This window comes from Oncorhynchus clarkii, chromosome 27 (genome assembly GCF_045791955.1).
Source record: "Oncorhynchus clarkii lewisi isolate Uvic-CL-2024 chromosome 27, UVic_Ocla_1.0, whole genome shotgun sequence".
Taxonomy (NCBI): Eukaryota; Metazoa; Chordata; class Actinopteri; order Salmoniformes; family Salmonidae; genus Oncorhynchus; species Oncorhynchus clarkii.
Genome location: NC_092173.1, coordinates 41,388,731 through 41,404,979, shown reverse-complemented (window position 1 = coordinate 41,404,979; position 16,249 = coordinate 41,388,731). Strand labels below are relative to the sequence as shown.

Here is a 16,249-nt window from a genome sequence, read left to right as displayed (position 1 = left end):
TCCTCTCTATATTCCTAGTAGATACTGTAACCCTCCTCTCTATATTCCTAGTAGATACTGTACCTCTCCTCTCTATATTCCTAGTAGATACTGTAACTCTCTATATTCCTAGTAGATACTGTAACTCTCCTATCCTCTCTATATTCCTAGTAGATACTGTAACTCTCCTCTCCTCTCTATATTCCTAGTAGATACTGTAACCCTCCTCTCTATATTCCTAGTAGATACTGTAACTCTCCTCTCTATATTCCTAGTAGATACTGTAACTCTCCTCTCTATATTCCTAGTAGATACTGTAACTCTCCTCTCCTCTCTATATTCCTAGTAGATACTGTAACCCTCCTCTCTATATTCCTAGTAGATACTGTAACTCTCCTCTCCTCTCTATATTCCTAGTAGATACCGTAACTCTCCTCTCTATATTCCTAGTAGATACTGTAACTCTCCTCTCCTCTCTATATTCCTAGTAGATACTAACTCACCTCTCTATATTCCTAGTAGATACTGTATCTCTCCTCTCTATATTCCTAGTAGATACTGTAACTCTCCTCTCTATATTCCTAGTAGATACTGTAACTCTCTATATTCCTAGTAGATACTGTACCTCTCCTCTCCTCTCTATATTCCTAGTAGATACTGTAACTCTCCTCTCTATATTCCTAGTAGATACCGTAACTCTCCTCTCTATATTCCTAGTAGATACCGTAACTCACCTCTCCTTCTCTGCATAGTCATTGTGGAGCTGGACCTGTTTCTCCTGGACCAGGTTCTCAGCCTGGTTCTTCAGGGACTGCTCATAGTCCCGGATCTTCTCCTTCAGCGCTTTAATAGTCACCTCTAGACCAGGAGAGAGAAGACACCATGAGAGAGAGGGGGGGTGGGTGGGAAAGGAAAGAGGGAGGGGGGAGAGAAGACACCATGAGAGAGAGGGGGGGGGTGGGTGGGAAAGGAAAGAGGGAGGGTGAGAGAAGACACCATGAGAGAGAGGGGGGGTGGGTGGGAAAGGAAAGAGGGAGGGTGAGAGAAGACACCATGAGAGAGAGGGGGGGGGTGGGTGGGAAAGGAAAGAGGGAGGGTGAGAGAAGACACCATGAGAGAGAGGGGGGGTGGGTGGGAAAGGAAAGAGGGAGGGTGAGAGAAGACACCATGAGAGAGAGGGTGGGTGGGTGGGAAAGGAAAGAGGGAGGGTGAGAGAAGACACCATGAGAGAGAGGGTGGGTGGGTGGGAAAGGAAAGAGGGAGGGTGAGAGAAGACACCATGAGAGAGAGGGGGGGGTGGGTGGGAAAGGAAAGAGGGAGGGTGAGAGAAGACACCATGAGAGAGAGGGGGGAGGGTGGGAAAGGAAAGAGGGAGGGGGGAGAGAAGACACCATGAGAGAGAGGGGGGGTGGGTGGGAAAGGAAAGAGGGAGGGTGAGAGAAGACACCATGAGAGAGAGGAGGGAGGGTGGGAAAGGAAAGAGGGAGGGGGGAGGGTGAGAGAAGACACCATGAGAGAGAGAGGGGGGGTGGGTGGGAAAGGAAAGAGGGAGGGTGAGAGAAGACACCATGAGAGAGAGGGGGGGGTGGGAAAGGAAAGAGGGAGGGTGAGAGAAGACACCATGAGAGAGAGGGGGGGTGGGTGGGAAAGGAAAGAGGGAGGGTGAGAGAAGACACCATGAGAGAGAGGGGGGAGGGTGGGAAAGGAAAGAGGGAGGGTGAGAGAAGACACCATGAGAGAGAGGGGGGAGGGTGGGAAAGGAAAGAGGGAGGGTGAGAGAAGACACCATGAGAGAGAGGGGGGGTGGGTGGGAAAGGAAAGAGGGGGGGGTGAGAGAAGACACCATGAGAGATAGAGGGGGGTGGGTGGGAAAGGAAAGAGGGAGGGGGAGGGTGAGAGAAGACACCATGAGAGAGAGGGGGTGGGTGGGAAAGGAAAGAGGGAGGGGGAGGGTGAGAGAAGATACCATGAGAGAGAGGGGGGGGTGGGAAAGGAAAGAGGGAGGGGAGGGTGAGAGAAGACACCATGAGAGATAGTGGGGGTGGGTGGGAAAGGAAAGAGGGAGGGTGAGAGAAGACACCATGAGAGAGAGGGGGGGGTGGGTGGGAAAGGAAAGAGGGGGGGTGAGAGAAGACACCATGAGAGAGAGGGGGGAGGGTGGGAAAGGAAAGAGGGAGGGGGAGAGAAGACACCATGAGAGAGAGGGGGGATGGGTGGGAAAGGAAAGAGGGAGGGGGTGAGAGAAGACACCATGAGAGAGAGGGGGGGTGGGTGGGAAAGGAAAGAGGGAGGGGGGAGAGAAGACACCATGAGAGAGAGGGGGGGGTGGGTGGGAAAGGAAAGAGGGAGGGTGAGAGAAGACATCATGAGAGAGAGGGGGGGTGGGTGGGAAAGGAAAGAGGGAGGGTGAGAGAAGACACCATGAGAGAGGGGGGGGGTTGGGTGGGAAAGGAAAGAGGGAGGGTGAGAGAAGACACCATGAGAGAGAGGGGGGGTGGGTGGGAAAGGAAAGAGGGAGGGTGAGAGAAGACACCATGAGAGAGAGGGTGGGTGGGTGGGAAAGGAAAGAGGGAGGGTGAGAGAAGACACCATGAGAGAGAGGGTGGGTGGGTGGGAAAGGAAAGAGGGAGGGTGAGAGAAGACACCATGAGAGAGAGGGGGGGGTGGGTGGGAAAGGAAAGAGGGAGGGTGAGAGAAGACACCATGAGAGAGAGGGGGGAGGGTGGGAAAGGAAAGAGGGAGGGGGGAGAGAAGACACCATGAGAGAGAGGGGGGGTGGGTGGGAAAGGAAAGAGGGAGGGTGAGAGAAGACACCATGAGAGAGAGGAGGGAGGGTGGGAAAGGAAAGAGGGAGGGGGGAGGGTGAGAGAAGACACCATGAGAGAGAGAGAGGGGGGGTGGGAAAGGAAAGAGGGAGGGTGAGAGAAGACACCATGAGAGAGAGGGGGGGTGGGTGGGAAAGGAAAGAGGGAGGGTGAGAGAAGACACCATGAGAGAGAGAGGGGAGGGTGGGAAAGGAAAGAGGGAGGGTGAGAGAAGACACCATGAGAGAGAGGGGGGAGGGTGGGAAAGGAAAGAGGGAGGGTGAGAGAAGACACCATGAGAGAGAGGGGGGGTGGGTGGGAAAGGAAAGAGGGGGGGGTGAGAGAAGACACCATGAGAGATAGAGGGGGGTGGGTGGGAAAGGAAAGAGGGAGGGGGAGGGTGAGAGAAGACACCATGAGAGAGAGGGGGGTGGGTGGGAAAGGAAAGAGGGAGGGGGAGGGGGAGAGAAGACACCATGAGAGATAGTGGGGGTGGGTGGGAAAGGAAAGAGGGAGGGTGAGAGAAGACACCATGAGAGAGAGGGGGGGTGGGTGGGAAAGGAAAGAGGGGGGGGTGAGAGAAGACACCATGAGAGAGAGGGGGGAGGGTGGGAAAGGAAAGAGGGAGGGTGAGAGAAGACACCATGAGAGAGAGGGGGGATGGGTGGGAAAGGAAAGAGGGAGGGGGAGAGAAGACACCATGAGAGAGAGGGGGGGGTGGGAAAGGAAAGAGGGGGGGTGAGAGAAGACACCATGAGAGATAGAGGGGGGGTGGGTGGGAAAGGAAAGAGGGAGGGGGAGGGTGAGAGAAGACACCATGAGAGAGAGAGGGGGGGTGGGAAAGGAAAGAGGGAGGGGGAGAGAAGACACCATGAGAGACAGAGAGAGGGTGGAATACATTAAGATGTCCCTTAATGAAAGGAATATTACAAACAGGATTAACCCTAGCTTGAAACTAAAAGGCCAATCGGGTGATCAACCCGAGGGATTTGAAATCCCCAAAATATTCCTTCCCTTAGAACACATGAACAGGTGACTATCCCAGGAAATGAGCACACAGAGAGAGGAAACCACAGAGAGAGGAAACCACAGAGAGGGGAAACCACAGAGAGGGGAAACCACAGAGAGGAAAAACCACAGAGAGGAAAAACCACAGAGAGGGGAAACCACAGAGAGGGGAAACCACATAGAGGAAACCACAGAGAGAGGAAACCACATAGAGGGGAAACCACAGAGAGGGGAAACCACAGAGAGGGGAAACCACAGAGAGGGGAAACCACAGAGAGGAAAAGTGGTGTAATAGGTGGATGTCTGAGAGGACAGGGGGATTCCTTTAAGGAAGTGAGATAAAGATTGAGAGCACTGCTGATCGTTGGATTTGATTGAGAGTTCTCAGCACTGTGCACGAGTGAGTGATTTAAACCCCTTTCTCCCTGTTCTGACACACAATCAATAGCAGGGAGTTCTTTCAGAGCCCTCTTACCCTGCTACTGTTCAACACCTTAAACATTTTGGTTGCTGGGATCAATGTCAACTGCTGAGGGTTTCTCTGTCTGTGTGTGTGAGGAGGGGACGGGGGGTTCTCCATCTGTGTGTGTGTGTGAGGGGGGGTGCTCTGTCTGTGTGTGTGTGTGAGGGGGGGTTCTCTGTCTGTGTGTGTGTGTGTGTGTGAGGGGGGGTTCTCTGTCTGTGTGTGTGTGTGAGGGGGGGGTTCTCTGTCTGTGTGTGTGTGTGTGTGGGGGGGGGGGGGGTTCTCTGCCTCTGTGTGTGTGTGAGGGGGGGGGGGGAGTTCTCTGTCTGTGTGTGTGAGGGGGGGGGGTCTATTCAGTTTGAAAGGATAAAGGATTAGGAAGTGGAATAATCAATAGCGGAATAGAACGCTGCTGCTATCGAGGTGTTCCAATTAACTGTCTCACCCTCCCTCCCTCCCTCCCTCCCGACACCCATCCATCTCCCTCCATCTCCCTCCCGACACCCCTCCATCTCCCTCCCGACACCCCTCCATCTCCCTCCCGACATCCATCCATCTCCCTCCCGACATCCATCCATCTCCCACCCGACACCCCTCCATCTCCCACCCGACACCCCTCCATCTCCCTCCCGACACCCCTCCATCTCCCTCCCGACACCCCTCCATCTCCCTCCCGACATCCATCCATCTCCCTCCCGACATCCATCCATCTCCCTCCCGACACCCCTCCCTCCCGACATCCATCCATCCATCTCCCTCCCGACATCCCTCCATCTCCCTCCCGACATCCATCCATCTCCCTCCCGACATCCATCCATCCATCTCCCTCCCTCCCGACACCCCTCCATCCATCTCCCTCCCGACATCCATCCATCTCCCTCCCGACATCCATCCATCTCCCTCCCGACATCCATCCATCCATCTCCCTCCCTCCCTCCCGACACCCCTCCATCCATCTCCCTCCCGACATCCATCCATCTCCCTCCCGACATCCATCCATCTCCCTCCCGACATCCATCCATCTCCCTCCCGACATCCATCCATCTCCCTCCCGACACCCCTCCATCCATCTCCCTCCCGACATCCATCCATCTCCCTCCCGACATCCTCCATCTCCCCCTCGACACCCTCCATCTCCCTCTCGACACCCCCCAACCCCTCTCCTCTTCACCCCACCCCCCCTCCTCTAAACCCCACCCCCTCTCCTCTAAACCCCACCCCCTCTCCTCTTCACCCCACCCCCCCTTCACCCCACCTCTCCTCTCCACCCCACCCCCCTCTTCACCCCATCCCCCCTCTCCTCTTCACCCCCCCTCCTCTACACCCCCCCCCTCTCCTCTTCACCCCCCCTCTTCTCCACCCCACCTCACCCCCCCTCTTCACCCCCCCCCCCTCCTCTCCACCCCCCCCTCTTCACCCCATCCCCCCTCTCCTCTTCACCCCCCCACCCCCTCTCCTCTACACCCCCCCCCCCCTCTCCTCTTCACCCCCCCTCTTCTCCACCCCACCTCACCCCCCCTCTTCACCCCCCCCCCCTCCTCTCCACCCCCCCCTCTTCACCCCATCCCCGATCCTCTCCCCCCCCCAGGGTTTCTAAATATTCCACTGTGTCTGGCACACCTCTTTCCTTCCTCCCTACTCCCTCCGTTGTATTGGTTTGTGAGAGAGTGAGTGAGTGTGACTCACCCTGGTTCTTGACCTCGGCAAACTCTTTGTTGTAGTCCTCTAGAGTCTCTCTGAGTTTGAGGTTCTCTGTCTCGATGTCGTGCATCCGCTGGAGCTTCAGCTGTAACTGCTGACCCAACTCCAGCACAGGGACGGGGTCTGAGAAAACACACACACTACGTTACACACACACACTACGTTACACACACACCACCTTACACACACACCACGTTACACACACACGGAGCTAGCTAGTGTGGGGAGGAGTGGTCCTGTTGAGAAACAGCAGTTAGGATTAGCTAGTCATCCACCCTACTCTACACCGCTGTAGTGCTGAGAGAGAGAGAGAGAGAGAGACCCCTCCATCTCCCTCCTGACACCCCTCCCTCCCGACATCCATCCATCTCCCTCCCGACACCCCTCCATCTCCCTCCCGACATCCATCCATCTCCCTCCCGACATCCATCCATCTCCCTCTCGACACCCCCCCACCCCCTCTCCCCTTCACCCCACCCCCTCTCCTCTTCACCCCACCCCCTCTCCTCTTCACCCCACCCCCTCTCCTCTTCACCCCACCCCCTCTCCTCTTCACCCCACCCCCCTCTCCTCTTCACCCCACCTCTCCCCTTCACCCCACCCCCCTCTCCTCTTCACCCCACCTCTCCTCTTCACCCAACCCCCCCTCTCCTCTCCTCTCCTCTCCTCTCCTCTCCACCCAACGAGAGAGAGAGAGAGAGAGAGAGAGAGAGAGAGAGAGAGAGAGAGAGAGAGAGAGAGAGAGAGAGAGAGAGAGAGAGAGAGAGAGAGAGAGAGAGAGAGAGAGAGAGAGAGAGAGAGAGAGAGAGAGAGAGAGAGAGAGAGAGAAACCATTTCGTACGACAAATGACACGGGTGATTCCCTATGTGCCGCTAGTTTAAGTCGGAGTTGAGTTGCGGATCAGTGTTGTCTGTTGCTCTGATAAAGTGGGGCTTGTCAGTCAGTCTGATTCTCACCGGTGATTGACAGGCGTAAAGTAGGAAGTGACGGGAGAGTGATGCACATCATCATCCCCGCAAAATGAGCAGTGTGTGTGTGTGTGTGTAACATAGTGTGTGTAACGTAACGTAGTGTGTGTGTGTGTGTGTAACGTAGTGTGTGTGTGTGTGTGTGTATGTGTAACGTAGTGTGTGTGTGTGTGTGTGTATGTGTAACGTAGTGTGTGTAATGTAGTGTGTGTAATGTAGTGTGTGTAATGTAGTGTGTGTAACGTAGTGTGTGTAATGTAGTGTGTGTGTGTATCTAGGGTTCTGTTAATGTCCAGGCCTCAACACACAACACCCACTCCAACAAGCTATCCAGGCTGTATCACAACCGGGCGTGACTGGGAGTCCCATAGGGCAGCGCACATTTGGCCCGGCATCATCTGGGTTTAGCCGGTACAGACCGTCATTGTAAATAAATAAATAAAAATGTGTTCTTAACTGACTTGCCTAGTTTAAAAAATAATAATAATAATAATAATAACTTTGAATTAGCATGTATGAAATGACCTCATTATCGCGTGTCAAGTTAAGAACAGCACAGCCAGGGTTGGGACAGACATATTCATCACAGTGAACTACACGTACAACAGGCCTAAAGCATAGACATATAGCAGAGAAATAAATGGTGCTGGGAATGACCCGTCTTCCCCCAGGATGAACTATAGTTCTACAGCTTTGTCTTCCCCTGTTGGTGCTGATGAGCCTGTTTCTATGGATGAGGGAGCAGTCTGAACAGCATGTCACCGAGCTGAGTGGATGAAGGCCTGATACTACGCACAACCATCTCCATCTCTTACCTGGAACATCTATCTCCTCTCTTACCTGGGACGTCTATCTCCATCTCTTACCTGGAACATCTATCTCCATCTCTTACCTGGAACATCTATCTCCATCTCTTACCTGGAACATCTATCTCCTCTCTTACCTGGAACATCTATCTCCATCTCTTACCTGGAACATCTATCTCCATCTCTTACCTGGGACGTCTATCTCCTCTCTTACCTGGAACATCTATCTCCTCTCTTACCTGGAACATCTATCTCCATCTCTTACCTGGAACATCTATCAATCTCTTACCTGGAACATCTATCTCCTCTCTTACCTGGAACATCTATCTCAATCTCTTACCTGGAACATCTATCAATCTCTTGTAGACGTTCAAGAAGGAACCTTCTGCTTCTTTACTTCTTTTGCTCAAGGCATCGATCTGAAAGGAGGATAGGATGAGAAGATGAGAGGAGACGATGAGAGGAGAGAGAAGAGACGATGAGAGGAGAAAAGAGGATAGGATTAGAAGATGAGAGGAGACGATGAGAGGAGAGAGAAGAGACGATGAGAGGAGAAAAGAGGATAGGATTAGAAGATGAGAGGAGACGATGAGAGGAGAGAGAAGAGACGATGAGAGGAGAAAAGAGGATAGGATTAGAAGATGAGAGGAGACGATGAGAGGAGAGAGAAGAGACGATGAGAGGAGAAAAGAGGATAGGATTAGAAGATGAGAGGAGACGATGAGAGGAGAGAGAAGAGACGATGAGAGGAGAAAAGAGGATAGGATTAGAAGATGAGAGGAGACGATGAGAGGATAGAGAAGAGACGATGAGAGGAGAAAAGAGGATAGGATTAGAAGATGAGAGGAGACGATGAGAGGAGAGAGAAGAGACGATGAGAGGAGAAAAGAGGATAGGATTAGAAGATGAGAGGAGACGATGAGAGGAGAGAGAAGAGACGATGAGAGGAGAAAAGAGGATAGGATTAGAAGATGAGAGGAGACGATGAGAGGAGAGAGAAGAGACGATGAGAGGAGAAAAGAGGATAGGATTAGAAGATGAGAGGAGACGATGAGAGGAGAGAGAAGAGACGATGAGAGGAGAAAAGAGGATAGGATTAGAAGATGAGAGGAGACGATGAGAGGAGAGAGAAGAGACGATGAGAGGAGAAAAGAGGATAGGATTAGAAGATGAGAGGAGACGATGAGAGGAGAGAGAAGAGACGATGAGAGGAGAAAAGAGGATAGGATTAGAAGATGAGAGGAGACGATGAGAGGAGAGAGAAGAGACGATGAGAGGAGAAAAGAGGATAGGATTAGAAGATGAGAGGAGACGATGAGAGGAGAGAGAAGAGACGATGAGAGGAGAAAAGAGGATAGGATTAGAAGATGAGAGGAGACGATGAGAGGAGAGAGAAGAGACGATGAGAGGAGAAAAGAGGATAGGATTAGAAGATGAGAGGAGACGATGAGAGGAGAGAGAAGAGACGATGAGAGGAGAAAAGAGGATAGGATTAGAAGATGAGAGGAGACGATGAGAGGAGAGAGAAGAGACGATGAGAGGAGAAAAGAGGATAGGATTAGAAGATGAGAGGAGACGATGAGAGGAGAGAGAAGAGACGATGAGAGGAGAAAAGAGGATAGGATTAGAAGATGAGAGGAGACGATGAGAGGAGAGAGAAGAGACGATGAGAGGAGAAAAGAGGATAGGATTAGAAGATGAGAGGAGACGATGAGAGGAGAGAGAAGAGACGATGAGAGGAGAAAAGAGGATAGGATTAGAAGATGAGAGGAGACGATGAGAGGAGAGAGAAGAGACGATGAGAGGAGAAAAGAGGATAGGATTAGAAGATGAGAGGAGACGATGAGAGGAGAGAGAAGAGACGATGAGAGGAGAAAAGAGGATAGGATTAGAAGATGAGAGGAGACGATGAGAGGAGAGAGAAGAGACGATGAGAGGAGAAAAGAGGATAGGATTAGAAGATGAGAGGAGACGATGAGAGGAGAGAGAAGAGACGATGAGAGGAGAAAAGAGGAACAATTTAATCAAAACACACAGTTGGACAAACTGACAGCTAATAGCACTGCTTCGTTTTGGTGTGTTCCATGTGTGCATGTCTATAATTTGGGGCAGCAGGTTGCCTCGTGGTTAGAGGAGGCAGGTAGCCTAGTGGTTAGAGGCAGGTAGCCTAGTGGTTAGAGGCAGGTAGCCTAGTGGTTAGAGGAGGCAGGTAGCCTAGTGGTTAGAGGCAGGTAGCCTAGTGGTTAGAGGCAGGTAGCCTAGTGGTTAGAGGCAGGTAGCCTAGTGGTTAGAGGCAGGTAGCCTAGCGGTTAGAGGAGGCAGGTAGCCTCCTGGTGACCCACACTAGTCTGTGTGAGCCTCTGGTGACCCACACCAGTCTGTGTGAGCCTCTGGTGACCCACACCAGTCTGTGTGAGCCTCTGGTGACCCACACCAGTCTGTGTGAGCCTCTGGTGACCCACACCAGTCTGTGTGAGCCTCTGGTGACCCACACCAGTCTGCGTGAGCCTCTGGTGACCCACACCAGTCTGCGTGAGCCTCTGGTGACCCACACCAGTCTGCGTGAGCCTCTGGTGACCCACACCAGTCTGCGTGAGCCTCTGGTGACCCACACCAGTCTGTGTGAGCCTCTGGTGACCCACACCAGTCTGTGTGAGCCTCTGGTGACCCACACCAGTCTGTGTGAGCCTCTGGTGACCCACACCAGTCTGTGTGTAACTCTGGCGACCCACACCAGTCTGTGTGTAACTCTGGCGACCCACACCAGTCTGTGTGTAACTCTGGTGACCCACACCAGTCTGTGTGTAACTCTGGTGGACCACACCAGTCTGTGTATATCTCTGGTGGACCACACCAGTCTGAGTATCTCTGGTGGACCACACCAGTCTGTGTATCTCTGGTGGACCACACCAGTCTGTGTATCTCTGGTGGACCACACCAGTCTGTGTGCTCCTCTGGTGGACCACACCAGTCTGTGTGTAACTCTGGTGACCCACACCAGTCTGTGTGCTCCTCTGGTGGACCACACCAGTCTGTGTGTAACTCTGGTGGACCACACCAGTCTGTGTGTAACTCTGGTGGACCACACCAGTCTGTGTGTAACTCTGGTGGACCACACCAGTCTGTGTGTAACTCTGGTGGACCACACAAGTCTGAGTATCTCTGGTGGACCACACCAGTCTGTGTGCTCCTCTGGTGGACCACACCAGTCTGAGTATCTCTGGTGGACCACACCAGTCTGAGTATCTCTGGTGGACCACACCAGTCTGTGTGTAACTCTGGTGGACCACACCAGTCTGTGTATCTCTGGTGGACCACACCAGTCTGTGTATCTCTGGTGGACCACACCAGTCTGTGTGCTCCTCTGGTGGACCACACCAGTCTGTGTATCTCTGGTGGACCACACCAGTCTGTGTATCTCTGGTGGACCACACCAGTCTGTGTGTATCTCTGGTGGACCACACCAGTCTGTGTATCTCTGGTGGACCACACCAGTCTGTGTGCTCCTCACCAGTCTGTGTGCTCCTCTGGTGGACCACACCAGTCTGTGTATCTCTGGTGGACCACACCAGTCTGTGTATCTCTGGTGGACCACACCAGTCTGTGTGTAACTCTGGTGGACCACACCAGTCTGTGTGCTCCTCTGGTGGACCACACCAGTCTGTGTGCTCCTCTGGTGGACCACACCAGTCTGAGTATCTCTGGTGGACCACACCCGTCTGTGTATCTCTGGTGGACCACACCAGTCTGTGTATCTCTGGTGGACCACACCAGTCTATGTATCTCTGGTGGACCACACCAGTCTGTGTATCTCTGGTGGACCACACCAGTCTGTGTATCTCTGGTGGACCACACCAGTCTGTGTATCTCTGGTGGACCACACCAGTCTGTGTATCTCTGGTGGACCACACCAGTCTGTGTATCTCTGGTGGACCACACCAGTCTGTGTGCTCCTCTGGTGGACCACACCAGTCTGTGTATCTCTGGTGGACCACACCAGTCTGTGTGTATCTCTGGTGGACCACACCAGTCTGTGTGTATCTCTGGTGGACCACACCAGTCTGTGTATCTCTGGTGGACCACACCAGTCTGTGTGCTCCTCACCAGTCTGTGTGCTCCTCTGGTGGACCACACCAGTCTGTGTATCTCTGGTGGACCACACCAGTCTGTGTATCTCTGGTGGACCACACCAGTCTGTGTGTAACTCTGGTGGACCACACCAGTCTGTGTGCTCCTCTGGTGGACCACACCAGTCTGTGTGCTCCTCTGGTGGACCACACCAGTCTGAGTATCTCTGGTGGACCACACCCGTCTGTGTATCTCTGGTGGACCACACCAGTCTGTGTATCTCTGGTGGACCACACCAGTCTGTGTATCTCTGGTGGACCACACCAGTCTGTGTATCTCTGGTGGACCACACCAGTCTGTGTATCTCTGGTGGACCACACCAGTCTGTGTATCTCTGGTGGACCACACCAGTCTGTGTATCTCTGGTGGACCACACCAGTCTGTGTATCTCTGGTGGACCACACCAGTCTGTGTATCTCTGGTGGACCACACCAGTCTGTGTATCTCTGGTGGACCACACCAGTCTGTGTATCTCTGGTGGACCACACCAGTCTGTGTATCTCTGGTGGACCACACCAGTCTGTGTATCTCTGGTGGACCACACCAGTATGTGTATCTCTGGTGGACCACACCAGTCTGAGTATCTCTGGTGGACCACACCAGTCTGAGTATCTCTGGTGGACCACACCAGTCTGTGTGTATCTCTGGTGGACCACACCAGTCTGTGTGTATCTCTGGTGGACCACACCAGTCTGAGTATCTCTGGTGGACCACACCAGTCTGAGTATCTCTGGTGGACCACACCAGTCTGTGTATCTCTGGTGGACCACACCAGTCTGAGTATCTCTGGTGGACCACACCAGTCTGTGTATCTCTGGTGGACCACACCAGTCTGTGTATCTCTGGTGGACCACACCAGTCTGTGTGTATCTCTGGTGGACCACACCAGTCTGTGTATCTCTGGTGGACCACACCAGTCTGTGTGCTCCTCACCAGTCTGTGTGCTCCTCTGGTGGACCACACCAGTCTGTGTATCTCTGGTGGACCACACCAGTCTGTGTATCTCTGGTGGACCACACCAGTCTGTGTGTAACTCTGGTGGACCACACCAGTCTGTGTGTAACTCTGGTGGACCACACCAGTCTGTGTGCTCCTCTGGTGGACCACACCAGTCTGTGTGCTCCTCTGGTGGACCACACCAGTCTGTGTGCTCCTCTGGTGGACCACACCAGTCTGTGTATCTCTGGTGGACCACACCAGTCTGTGTATCTCTGGTGGACCACACCAGTCTGTGTATCTCTGGTGGACCACACCAGTCTGTGTATCTCTGGTGGACCACACCAGTCTGTGTATCTCTGGTGGACCACACCAGTCTGAGTATCTCTGGTGGACCACACCAGTCTGTGTATCTCTGGTGGACCACACCAGTCTGTGTGCTCCTCTGGTGGACCACACAAGTCTGTGTGCTCCTCTGGTGGACCACACCAGTCTGTGAGCTCCAACGTCAAAAGTCAAGGTGTCCGAATACCTTTTCGAATGTACAAGTAAACAAACAGAAATGTCACATTTACATAAGTATTCAGAACCTTTACTCAGTACTTTGTTGAAGCACCTTTGCCAGCAATTACAGCCACAATTATTTTGGGTATGACATTACAAGCTTGGCACACCTGTATTTGGGGAGTTTCTCCCATTCTTCTCTGCAGATCCTCTCAAGCTCTGTCAGGTTGGATGGGGAGTGTCGCTGCACAGCTATTTTCAGGTCTCACCATAGATGTTCGATCTGGTTCAAGTCCGGGCTCTGGCTGGGCTACTTAAGGACATTCAGAAACTTGTTCCCGAAGCCACTCCTGCATTGTCTTGGCTTTGTGCTTAGGGTCGTTGTCCTGTTGGAAGGTGAACCTTCACTCCAGTCTGAGGTCCTGAGATCAACAACCTCTCTGTACTTTGCCCTGCTCATCTTTCCCTCGATCCTGAGTAGTCTCCCTGCCTCTGAAAAACAACACCACAGCATGATGCTGCCACCACCATGCTTCACCGTAGGGATGGTACCAGGTTTCCTCCAGACAGGACACTTGGCATTCTGGCCAAAGAATTCAGTCTATCTTGGTTTCATCAGACCAGAGAATCTCATTTCATCAGGTCTGAGAGTCTTTAGGAGACATTTGGTAAACTCCAAGCGGACTGTCATGTGGCTTTTACTGAGGAGTGGCTTCCGTCTAGCCACTATACCGTCTAGCCACTAAGGACTGACTGGTGGAGTGCTGCAGAGATGGTTGTCCTTCTGGAAGGTTCTCCCATCTCCACAGAGGAACTCTGGAGCTCTGTCAGTAACCATCGGGTTCTTGTTCACCTCCCTGACCAAGGCCATTTGGCCGGGCGGCCAGCTCTAGGAAGAGTCTTGGTGGTTCCAAACTTCTTCCATTTTTGGTATTTTTTGGTACCTTTCCATTTTTTGGTACCCTTCCCCAGATCTGTGCCTCAACACAATCCGGTCTGAGCTCTACGGACAATTCCTTCGACGTCATGGCTTGGTTTTTGCTCTGACATGCACTGTCAACTGTGGGATCTTATATAGACAGGTGTGTACCATTCCAAACCATTCCCAATCAATTGAATTTACCACAGGTGGACTCCCAGTCAACATCTCAAGGATGATCAATGGAAACAGAATTAACCTGAGCTCAATTTCTAGTCTCATAGCAAAGGGTCTGAAGCGGAGTCTGAGGGTTAGGATAATGAAGTCAGAGGGTTAGGATAATGTCTGTTTGATTCTCATCATGACCCAGAGAAATCCACTTTTCAATGACAAATCAAGACAGAGGGAAGTATCAGGTTTGGTTTCAGTTACCAAACATACAATATTGCACAAATCCCCTGTCTTGGTCACAGTACTAGAATACAGGGTTGACCACACACAGTGATGTAGGAATCCAACGCCACAGACAAGGAAGGTTAATCAACAACACGGCTACAGACCACTGGACAACAGGATTGACAACAACAGGTCTACAGACCACTGGACAACAGGATTGACAACAACAGGTCTACAGACCACTGGATAACAGGATTGACAACAACAGGTCTAAAATAGATCACTGGATAACAGGGTTGACCAGGTCTATAGACCACTGGATAACAGGGTTGACCAGGTCTATAGACCACTGGATAACAGGGTTGACCAGGTCTATAGACCACTGGATAACAGGGTTGACCACACCAAGTCCAAAACACCCATCACAGGGTTGAAACATGAGGAATTACAACACCATATTAATACCATTACACATGTCTATGTAGCAGGTTCATTTGACAGGGGAAGGGCACAATGATTAGGCCTAGCAATCAGAATACAAGTCGCCAAGGCGGGTGGTCAAACGTGTGTGCGAGCGCTCGGTAAGTACAGAGGAAAATAGCTGACAAGTTGAATAACACCCATACCGCTGCACCACGTCAATACTCACCACCAGACTGTGAAGGCCCTGAAATAACAGCACGTTAAAATAATAACCACAACCCAATGTTACACTGGAATATTCTCTGCCCTGCAGCAAGGCAGCCTTGTCACGGTATCTGTGTGTGTGTGTGTGTGTGTGTGTGTGTGTGTGTGTGTGTCGGTGTGTGTGTGTGTCGGTGTGTGTGTGTCGGTCGGTGTGTGTGTGTTTCGGTGTGTATGTGTGTCGGGCTCATGAAGGTGAAATCATTGGGTAAAACTAGAATGTCCACTCACTCCATCCCCCATAACACCCAGGTTTACAAAAGCAACTTCCACACACGCCCTTTGGACACCCAAATATGAGAGGACAAATAAGCGTTATGCTGAAACTAGGCACAATTGACTCCAAGGGGAATAACCAAGCAAAGTCTTAGAAAACAAAACTAACACAGAAAGAGAAAACGCCTTGATATGGGAAGTATTGCTTCAGTATTGATTAACCCATCAACTACAGAGTTCACACTGGAAACAAAATGAGTGATTTATTAAAAACCTCAGATGAAAAGCAACATCACCCGAGAAACGTGCAGCCATGCAGAATGACAGGAATTAAGATTAGTGGGCTGTGATTGGCTGATGCCAGGGTTTTTGTCGTGTCTCTTTTCACAGGAAGCAATTTAAACATGGCCAGGGGCACAGAGAGAGAGAGAGAGAGAGAGAGAGAGAGAAAGACAGGGAGAGAGAGAGACAGGGAGAGACACAGAGAGAGAGAGAGACACAGAGAGGGAGAGACACAGAGAGACAGAGACACAGAGAGGGAGAGAGAGAGACAGGGAGAGAGAGAGACAGGGAGAGACACAGAGAGGGAGAGACACAGAGAGGGAGAGACACAGAGAGGGAGAGACACAGAGAGGGAGAGACACAGAGGGAGAGACACAGAGAGGGAGAGACACAGAGAGGGAGAGACAGAGAGGGAGAGACACAGAGAGGGAGAGACACAGAGAGGGAGAGACAC

The 16,249-nt window shown here is 52.1% G+C and overlaps 1 protein-coding gene across 5 annotated transcripts in view; it reads right to left on the bottom strand.

The window, feature by feature from the left end:
* The window catches only part of LOC139386125 (homeobox protein cut-like 1), a 125,788-nt gene that overhangs the window by 58,971 nt on the left and 50,568 nt on the right, over positions 1–16,249 (bottom strand). For all 5 annotated transcript variants that reach the window (XM_071131559.1, XM_071131556.1, XM_071131555.1 and 2 more), the window contains exons 4-6: positions 8,071–8,149; positions 5,941–6,078; positions 714–837 (exon numbers count right to left, since the gene is read on the bottom strand). In XM_071131559.1, the coding sequence (XP_070987660.1) occupies positions 714–837; positions 5,941–6,078; positions 8,071–8,149 (341 nt within the window). The remainder of the gene's footprint in view (positions 1–713; positions 838–5,940; positions 6,079–8,070; positions 8,150–16,249) is intronic.